Source organism: Lygodium microphyllum, chromosome 9 (assembly GCF_053477565.2).
Source record: "Lygodium microphyllum isolate KBCC chromosome 9, Lygodium_microphyllum_v1.1.10, whole genome shotgun sequence".
Classification (NCBI taxonomy): Eukaryota; Viridiplantae; Streptophyta; class Polypodiopsida; order Schizaeales; family Lygodiaceae; genus Lygodium; species Lygodium microphyllum.
In genome coordinates, this window is record NC_141143.1 from 102,744,416 (window position 1) to 102,755,005 (window position 10,590).

Here is a 10,590-nt window from a genome sequence, read left to right on the forward strand (position 1 = left end):
TGACCAATCACTAAAGCTGTCAGGTAGAGTACATGTATCATGTCTACTGATGCGCCTTACACACAAACAGTTGCCCACCAGCAGGGAAGATGTAACCATCAAAATGAGATGTACTGATGCACCTTACACACAAATAGTTGCCCACAAGCAGGGAAGATGTAACCATCAAAATGAGATGATGTGTAATTCATCCTCCTCGACCTAATTGTCTAGCATTCCTTATTGATTGGTTGGCTGGCAGAATAACGCACAGTGGATGGAGGGCTGGGTGGTGAAGGATGTTAAAAGGGGTAACATCTTGGACAATTAAAATAGTCCTGATAGAACAGATCAGAATATGCACATAAATGGTGCCACATTAGACAATTTCTCAATGTAACTGTCTTTAATTGTGGAAGTAAGCAGGCTCGCTTAAGCATCATTGATTACATGCAGATCATGACATGATTACTAATCTAAGGCATGAACAATGTCAGGTAGCACATCTTATTTATGAAGGCCAATTCTCCTGAAAATGAAATGTACATGTAGTGTAGGGGAACTTGAAGAACTAATATTACAAACATGTTTGCAAAGACAGCTAAATTCATACTTTACAGTTGTTCTAAGACCCTTGTTTTGCTGGTCAATGTAACAAAAACACCCTTGTCCCCATATTACGAAGAGACTTGTAGAAACAGATGAACTTCAGAAATCCAACAATAGGGGACGTGCTTCTCAGGATTTTCTTCAACTTCATTTGACCAGAAAATACACAAGTAGAAACAGAGCAACAAAGGCTGCAACTAGTGTCAGCAAGCCTCTTCCTGACTTTGTGTCAAATACCTGATGTCAAAAGATCATGTTAGCTCTCCCTCTCCTTCTCCCTCAGTCTCTCCCTCTCCCCAATCTCCCAGAAATTTCACCAACAAAGAGCATAATCACAATAAGTCATGAACATAAAGTATGTATGGGCACACTATTCTTCTGCAAACCATTGCTTATACAGAGGCTCGTCAACATAAATGCTTATACAGAAGTAAACACTAAAAACTGCATTCTAGAAACAGTAAAACCTTACAGACATAACACAAACACAATTCAATCATGCATACAATACACTTGAATAAAACTATTGTGTGAATGACTACGTAACTGTAGAAGAAGCCAACAATGATGTGAGGAAGTATCACTAAAAACACATTTCAAAAATGGGCAGAAGATTGTCAAGTCTCATCTACAAAGACAAGTGAGTTTCGTATATCCGTATGTGTTTCTTTAAAAGGTTGATTCTTTCTAGCTCAGAAGCTGAGCATGAGGTGACAGCAAAGTAGGATGCCTAAAAAACAACCCAAGGAGAGATGGACACATGCATGTATGCAATTACAAACAAAGTATCTGCACTCCAGAACAAAGAACAAAGAAAGCAGCTGCCCTTGTATACATCCCATTTTGCTTGCAAATTACAGCCGTACTCAAGCCCAATTGAACAATGGAGCTCAAGGTGCCAATACCATGCATGTACCAAACTAACTTCCCATGTATGGTATTTCGTGGATAAGCAAAGAGTAGATGCCGTTAGGCAGCAGACCCGCAACCTTGCTATCAACTAACTTCCTAGTCTGCAATGCGGATAAACATACTGAGTCCTGTTACTGGTACCCCAGCATTGCATCTGGCCTTCATGTCCAGATGTTTTCACAAACTCCATTACAATAAACACTCCAAACTGCATATCATAGAATCTTCCACCTGCGTGGAGCTGAGGAGAACACGTATTCACTGAAGCCTGAACTAGAAATCTACAAATCATGAGATGGAAATGCTCAAAATTCAAATGTATGCGCCCCATACAAGATATTATGTTTAACAATCAAAATATTCATTTATGCTCATGGCGAGACGTCTCAAGAAAAGTAGAATCAACAAACACTTAAGGCTGAATATTTTCATAACAAATTACATCCACAAACGCATAAAAGAGATTGAGACAAGTTCAGAGTTGAGGATGGGCAAATCCCACCCCTTGAAGAAATGTATTTCTGCTCAATCTAAGTCTCTTAGGGATGAGCTCAGAAACAATCATGGGAGTGCAGAGAAGTCTCTCTCTCACAACATCATGCAAAAGATGGACACCTGCACACATGAATCACATGCATACATTTGGTATGTACAAAACAACTAAATTCTTTACAAGATGAGAGTGGGAAAGGAGGGAAAGTCAAACTTTCTTCTTTTGTCCACCAATACATTGACATGGCTTCCTTCAAAGTCCCGAGGTGGAAGAAGAGCTTCAAGGAGGAGATGTAGTAAATTTACAAGTCTACTATCTTGAAAACAGTAAGAGAAGACAGAAATGAAGATGTTTGATGAAGTAGTGGAGGATCATATGTAGATGGCTATGAGCAACTTCAGGGCTATCTTGAATTGTGTACAATAGATTACAAGAACGAAAAATGAGAGAAAAGCAACTCTTTTTATGTGAAAGGAAGACTCAAGTGCAAAGAGAGAAAGTGGAATAGCACAAAACTGTTTAGCCACATGTCATGAAGTGAAACAAGTGGAGGGAAACTTGGAAGTTTGAATGACAAGTGATTCCTTATTTGTGAATTTCCAAGTCTACTATCTTGAAAACAACAATAAGAGAAAAGGACAATTGAAATATTTGATGAATTGGTGGAGGATGATATGGAGATGGTTATGAGCAACTTCAAGGCCATCTTCAATTGTTATACAACATATTATAGTTTTTTTTCCTTACAAACTTCACGAAAAATGAGAGAAAGGCAACTCTTTTTATATGAAAGGAAGACTCGAGTGCAAAGAGCAAATGTTTAGCCACACGTGAAGTGAGACAAGAGGAGGAAAACTTGGAACTTGAATAACAAGTCATTCCTTCTTTGGCTGAAAACTATCAACAATAGAAACAATCAAATTTGGTAAGGATTGTCAAGACACATACTTGAATCTTTTTAGAAAGTCGTCCTCATTTTTTAAAAGTTAGCATCTTTAAGCCAATCCAAGGCTCCTAAAATTCAGAAATCCCCAAAATGGATATCATACGAAAGCTCTTTCAAGTAATTTGCAAAAAGTTCTAGAATATGAGATTTCTATATAGAGATAACTCAACTTTCAGCCTATACATACACATTGCAAAAACTTTTCATAATCAAGCCGTTTTTTTTATTGTAATGGTTTATTCTGGTAGATTTAGCCCACACTCTAAGGCGTTAATCATTAATGTGTGCAAATTTTGTTTTCGTTTTTTGAGCCAGGTGCCTAATCAAACTCAAAGGCAGAACGTTGTGCCACTAACTTATACTTTCGCTACTTCCTTCACGACCAAGGTCCTTGGAAGACTCCTCCCAAGTGGTGGAGCGTGGGTAAGCACCTAGCACCCCACTTCAAGGGAATGTGTGCAAATCTAACCTTGATATCCTTGAGTTCCAAACACACGTCCAATTGGGTCATATAAATGGAAGCATGCACTATTCTTCTTCAAGCCCACTACATGTTGAGAAATATGCAATCACACCCATGTGACCACCTCTTTGTATGGAGCAATAGGGCAAGACACAAGCAATTTGCTAGAAAGGATGCTTGAAATGCAAGATGCTTGAATCCCATAAGCACAATGGAGAAAAAGGGAACCATCATGAGCCTATAAAGTGATGTACCTTCTTATCATTCAAGGATGGAATACAACTGTACTTTGTCGTTTCAGTCATAGTCAGTGTCATACTCAAGATTGTGTTTATGAGTCCAAGCTTTCATCTTGGAACCTAATTCACTTGAGTAACAATTTGTCTCTTCAGTCTATGTCGTCATGAACATTGTCTTTGTGTTCCATCTGCCATAGTCATGCTCTAATTCCAACATTTTCAACATGGTATTAGAGCCCAGTCGGGCATGGCATTGCTCCTCCAGCACCACTTCACCTCCACCTAGCTTAGCTTGAGCTCATGACTTCATATTCAGCTCCATTCCCACTTCCAGCTCCACTCAAACTTCTTGTCTGTCATAGCCAAACTCCTACTGATCATGATCCTCCAAGCTTGCATTAGTCAATGTCGCACCACTAATGTTGTTGCAGTAACACCCTCCAACTGGTACTGATACTAGTAGTACTACTAACAAAACCAACATGGCACGGCTACATTGATAATGCACGTATGGCCAGACAGCTCTGTTGTGGGAGCCTGTGCCGGTCATTGCTATAAAGCCATACCTTCATCCAAATGCAAAGGGAGGGAACCTCACATGGGACATCAACCTTGCCTCGGCAACATCAGGCTTCTACAATCAGACAACACTCAATTTTAATGTGGCACCAAATGAAATGGTTCAAGCAATACAAGGTGAAACTAGGTGGTGTTGTGGGCAGCAGCAAGGAGAAGTCTATATTGGCGAATGCATTGTATGTAGTGAGGGCAAGCTCAAATGATTCTGTCAACAATTACTACCTCAATCCCCTCCAATCTCTCTACAACATCACTTGATACACAGATTTCCTCTCTCGCCTCATTACTGCCTTTCTTCAAGAGTTGTACAATGAAGGGACTCGCAAGATTGTAGTCGTTTCATTTTCTCCATAGGGCTGTGTGCCGTCCCAGATAGCCCTCCATGGAAACAGCTCTACATTGCTCAACAAGCGAAAGGCTTTGTATGTGCCCTTCCTCAACCAAGTGGCCACACATGCCAATATGAAGTTGCAGTCTCTCATCTCCACTTTGCAGAGCATCCTCCCTAGAATCAATCTGGTCTATCTTGGCAGCTACAATTTGGTGTTTGATGCTTGCCAACACCCTTCCAAATTGAATTTTAATAGGAAATTTCGAGTCACAAAGTAACTTCTTGATCCTTATGAAACAAAATTTCTTCAAGTTCAAAGAGTTATTATATTTCTTCAACTTCTAGGGAATCTTCAATAATGGGTTTGTCTAGTTCTAGTCACAACTAAAGCAAACTTACATAGAAAGTATTATGTATTTTCCAATGAGCATAAAGCTCAAACCTGTAAAAAACTTCATTTGTTTTGTCAATTACCTTGAAGGATCCAAAGTTATCGATTGAATAGCTTTGAAAAAGATAATGCTTTATGTTTGATGAGCACCCTATTTCAACTTTTCTTAATCAAATTTTAATATTATCAATTTTGATTAGACATATGACCATTTTCAAATATTAATTGTCTAGTGTCATCTTCATTTGTCAACTTGCTTTTTTACTTGCTCTTCGGTTGCTTTAATAGTTGCCTAAAGTTGCTACGTTGTTGTTTTAAATCTAAAGGAAACTTATCAACAACAATCCTATCTTCAATCTAAATGAATGGAGTAATCACTTTACTATGCATGATCTCATTTGGAGCTTTCCATGTGAATAAGTGCATAGTATTGTTATATGGAAACTCTTAACAACATAAGATATTTCTCTCATTGTGACACATATTCACTAGCATAAGCTTTTAATACATCCAAAAGAGTAATATTTATCACTTTTAAGTCCTATTTGGATGAACGAGATATGCAAATGAAAGCAATAGAATCGATTACTAAACTCTGATAGAGATAAAGAATAAAAATAAGAATGAACTTAATGAATGGAAAAATAGGCCTTGTGATCCATATATTAAAGTATGAGAAGATGAGCATCATAGTACCTCAAAGCGGCATTTCGAGCAATCCATCCTACGAATAAATAAGTTTACGTACAATTTTTTCACACCTTTTCTCCTCATCTTCTTTGCACACTTCGCTTTGTTTTCTATTCATCTTATGGCTTTGAAATTGAGTCTTAAGTTTTTAATATTTTGTTGTTTTGAGTCTTAACTTGTAAGTCAATAATAAGTAGTTTATGTTCTTCAATCACGTAATGATTATGTATGATGTCTGATATAAATTGTGACATGTTCAACTTCAAACTTCATGAATTCCATCATGTGACACGAAGACTTGAAGTTTTATGTAAATTTTGGATAGATATTATTATAAGCTTTGATATATCTAGATACCTATGTATTTATTTTTAAATAAAATCCAAGACTCCTTCCCCTATTTTCAAAGCTTGTCAAAACTCTAAAACTTTGATTTTTGCCATTTTCCTTTCTCCCATTTTATAAGCTCTCCCATACTATGGTGAGTACAAACTGCATAGGCTATGGCCAACCAAACAAATGATCTCCAATCTCCCTCTCTCCACAAGATACAAGCATACAAGATAATGGCATTGGAGAGTGGAGAGGACTCCTGTATATATAGATGAGAAAATGAGGCTCAAGGCATCAAGTTGACTAAAAATAGGCCACCCAACTATCCACCAACCACCCTCCAAAATGCCCAATGCAAGTCATAAAATCCATGAAATATACAAAATTAACACTATCATGAGGACATGCATTTTTGCAAGCCTCACTTAACATGTGGATTAATATTTAATCACATGTGTAAATAAATGTTACACATGTGATATGCAAATGAGGTTAATGCAAATTAATAAACCCGGGACCTAAGGGAATCATCGGATGTCAAAGGCAAAAGTTGCAATTAGTTATGTCACACAAATACTAAGTGATATCTAATGCCCGTTATTGATCAAAGTCATGTATTTGGCCATAAGTGTCCATTCATGACACTAAAGATGTGACATTTGATGGTACTTAACACCAATCTAATGGTCAAAAAAGGCACAAGGACACTCCAGAGACGAAGTAGCCTAGCCAATTCAATTATTGGTTGGTTAGTCAACCAGTTTGGTGAGCAACTCTAACTGCAGTGGATGTGCTTTAGTCTTCGAAATTGAATCATCTCCCCCTTGTTTGCAAGCTTGAACAAATTAATCTACTGCATTCTCCACATGTAGATTGCAATGTTTCAGCTGATTGCAGCCTTGCCATTGGTCTCTTCAACACCTGTAGGCTATTACCCATGTGCTGCAAGACCCTCCTGGAGCTTGCAAGGTTACCAAAAAGGGTATCCACTTGTCTTATCAGTCATAAAGCAGCTGATAGAAGCAGAAACATAAGGCACAAAGAAAGTACACGTGTAGAAACCATCATCTTTAGAGGAAGGTAAACATCATCATCATTCTGCAGTCAACACCATCACATCCCAATCAAGGATATTAAAAACCCAGCCTTTGAAAACATTTCTCCACGACTGCCACCAATCTGAGGCCACATCTCTCAGTATAGCAGCGCAAACAATAATTTGATCTTCATGGAGCCTTCTGTCCAACATCTTTCTCTAAGACCCCAATGCACAAGATCAAGTAGTATTCTAGCAGTTTGAGAAACTACTAAGGAACAGGGAGGCTGGATGCCACCAGGTGGTCACGGCTGCATTTTATATTTGAGAGGACATAAATTCACATCTGCCAGCATAAACCTAAATACAGCCAGCAGACACAATTCTAATGGCATGGCCATCCAGCAGTGTAGTGATGCAACAAGTTAGGGAGTAAAACTGCACCCTAGCAATTTTCACAACCAACACATCTAAACAAACAGGCAGTCACCTTTGCAGTCTTAGAACCTGTCCTGCAGTAACATAATTTACTAGGAATACACATCCCAGATGATGACCCAGCACATACTATGATGTATTGTGATGCACTACAAATGATAATCCAGTAGTCATGTGTTAAACTCCTGGACATTATGAACACCTGTGATACAAAAAGAAATTAACTCTTGCAAGGAGATAATTTGCAGTTCACATGCATGAAAAATGAGTGACTATGCATGCTACATATACAGGTAAGAGTATAAAGACCTGAAGGATCACCCTTATTCTTCGTAATGGCCAACCATCAGATATGGGTATAAATCTGCAGGAGTCAACATTGTATCTACCTATGACTTTGGGAAACATGTGGTTTAGCTAAGCAATAGTGCAAATTGCAATGTCGGCCTCAAACAGCTACTTGAGCACAGCTTCCTTTTCCCCTTGTTTCAGCTTCAGTACTCAAATTATACATTAAATTGAATGTTCTTTGGTCACAACAAATGAGCTGCTGAAAGGCTCACTCACCTTTTTAAATCTATCAACTGTTCCAGCGAGCATGCCCCTTGAAGAGTCCATTTGGTTTCCCTGATTAAAGATAAAAGGACTTCATAACTGCCCTTGTGAGTGAAATATAGACAAACAAACAATGATAAACTTGATGTACTGACCATCCAATCCAGCACTTTATTTTGGGACTCAACTTCTTCATGTATATCAGTTGTTAACTGTACAAAAGTGCAAATCAAGTGGTCAGGACCTCCCAATAGCAGGGCAACACAAGTCTTGAAGTTAGTGAGAGGATTTAAACATACCATCTTCAATATGCTCACTCTATCTTGCAGTCCATCTATGTCTTTGTCATTTTCTTGCTCAGAAATTTCAAGAGATGCGTACGATGATGAAGCTCTGTTAACACCTTCTTCTAGCCCATCAAACAGAGCAGATCTCCCACCGCGATAATCCCTAACAAATGCCATCATGAGTATACGTTACTTCAACTCGGAACAGGTGTCACTAGGCCTCTGAATACCAGAAGTTGATTGAATGATGCTAGAACCACAAGATCTCCCCACTACAATACTACCTGTTTCCGATGGCCATACATACTAAGACGCAAACAACATACTATGATGATTAAAAGACCATGCGTTAAGAGGTAGTAACTTTCATGGCCAGGCCTTGATGTTCAGCATTTCCCTGCAATGGATCTACAAGAGTACAAGACTGTACGTTCAGAGGTAGTAACTTTCATGGCCAGGCCTTGATATTCAATACTTCACTGCAATAGATCTAAAAGTTCTTCATCTGCCAAAAACCCTAGGAGATGTGTTTTGGATCTCCGAGGGCGATCTTACGGGCATTTTTATAGCATTTGATGCGAGAAGCGCAAGGAAACCCTCGATGTGAAACCTATTTATTGCATTGGGATTCCGAAGGAACTCTATGACGTTAGAGACGTGCTAAGACCGAGAAGAAGCAGTAGTAGTAGTGGTAGTACCTGCGGGAATTCATGGAGGGCCTGACGACGGGCGCCTCAGACGTTGCAGGATCGCGACCAGTATTTCCAAGGACGAAGAGAAGACAGATCAACCCGAGTATCGCAATTCGGTGCTGTTCTGAGTTTGTGCAACGGCAGATGTGTTATCCCGCGTCATACGACGAAAATGATGAAAGCATTCAGCATCATGGTAAGGTTTTAAGTGCTGGAAATATTTCGTCTTTTTATTTACAAGCTTTGAGTGGCAAAAGAATATTATTATCAAACCAGCTCTTGGTTCGAGGAGTCGGTGACATTTCGCAAATTACTAAAACCACCTTTTCTTTCAATTGTCCACACCTACCACCGAACCTAAAAAGGTGCTTACAATCTTTATTTTATATACTATCTATAGTATATATTAACACTAGGCGCTCAGCGCCTAGACTCGCCCATCGGGGCGGGTGCTGGACGCATGGCACCCGCCCTTGCATTCTCTTTTTTTTCTTGTGGGGGAGGTGGAAGGCTGCCACGTGGCACCCGCCCCCCACCTCTCCTTAACTAATAGTATAGATTTTACACATGCGGAATGTTGGGCTACGAAGCAGTAAGCGAAGTAGCTTCGTTCAATAATCCATTTCTCTTTCTTCTTTTCCCTTTTTGTTTTTTTTTTTCCCTTCTCTCTCTCTCTCAATTCTCTATACATAATTTTCTCTCTCTTTGCCTTCTATTTTAGTTTATTTTCTCTCCTTTCCTCTCTCTCTCTCTCTCTCTCTCTCTCTCTCTCTCTCTCTCTCTCTCTCTCTTTCTTTCTCTTCCTTCCCCCCCTCAACCCCTCTTAAAGTATGTAAATTTTATATTTCCCCTATCTATAATTTTCTATCTTTATGTTCATATTCTCTCTCTCTCATTTTATTCTCTCTTTCTCCCCCCTTTTTCTTCTCCTCCCCTTCTTTTCTTCAAAAGACTATTCCCTTTCCTCCTTTTCCCCCCTCTGTCCCTCTTTTTCTCTTTCTTCTTCTTATTTTCTTCTTCTCTCTCTCTCTTCTTTTTTTCTCTCCATGATTTTCTTATATATATATATATATATATCTCTCTCTCTCTCCTTTTTTTCTCTCCATGATTTTCTTCTCTCTCTCTCTCTCTCTCTCTCTCTCTCTCTCTCTCTCTCTCTCAAAAACTGTCCAAAAATTTTTAATTTAAAAAGTTTAATGTGTGAGATATATATATAAATTTTTAATTTAATTTTTTTTATTTAATTAAAGGAGAGGGAAAAGAGAGAGAAAGCTTAGGCCCTACACATAAGGGGGAGGGGGGGGGAGGGGGGGGAGAAAGGAATTTAATTAAAAAGGAGAGGGGGAAGAGAAAAGGAGAGATTACATGTGAGAGAGAGGGGAGGGGGTTTTAATTTTAAAAATGGAGGAGAGAGAGAGAGAGAGAGAGAGAGAGAGAGAGAGCCTAAGCTCTACATATGAGAGAGAGGGAGAGAGGGAATTTTAATTAAAAATGGGAGGGGAAAGAGAAAATGAGAGATTACACATGGGAGAGAGTGGAAGGGGTTTTAATTTTAAAAATAGAGGTTTGGAAAAGTGGATAGGTTCGAAAAGCCCTCAGGAGGTTCGAGGGTTCCCA

The 10,590-nt window shown here is 39.0% G+C and overlaps 1 protein-coding gene across 2 annotated transcripts; it reads right to left on the minus strand.

Annotated features, from left to right (window-relative positions):
• Positions 1–358: 358 nt before the first annotated feature.
• BS14A (BET1P/SFT1P-like protein 14A) lies at positions 359–9,175 on the minus strand. Of its 2 annotated transcripts, XM_087684884.1 has the most exons (6): positions 8,980–9,175; positions 8,294–8,444; positions 8,150–8,206; positions 8,007–8,066; positions 7,749–7,803; positions 359–825 (listed from the first exon to the last, which is right to left on the minus strand). In XM_087684884.1, the coding sequence occupies exons 1-5, from the start codon at positions 8,991–8,993 to the stop codon at positions 7,786–7,788; spliced, it is 300 nt and encodes a 99-aa protein (XP_087541010.1). In that variant the 5' UTR covers positions 8,994–9,175; the 3' UTR covers positions 359–825; positions 7,749–7,785. The 2 variants fall into 2 exon arrangements, with proteins under 2 accessions (XP_087541010.1, XP_087541009.1); XM_087684883.1 differs by lacking the exon at positions 7,749–7,803 and having other exon boundaries at positions 8,980–9,170.
• Between the last annotated feature and the right edge of the window lie 1,415 nt (positions 9,176–10,590).

Bases quoted from the DNA above. Each gene is read 5' to 3' on its own strand.
- BS14A (XM_087684883.1), bottom strand. The intron at 8,207-8,293 runs GTATGTTTAAAT...ACTTTTGTACAG, and splicing joins GAGTGAGCATATTGAAGATG to TTAACAACTGATATACATGA. The intron at 826-8,006 runs GTGAGTGAGCCT...TTTTGACATCAG, and splicing joins CAGTTGATAGATTTAAAAAG to GTATTTGACACAAAGTCAGG.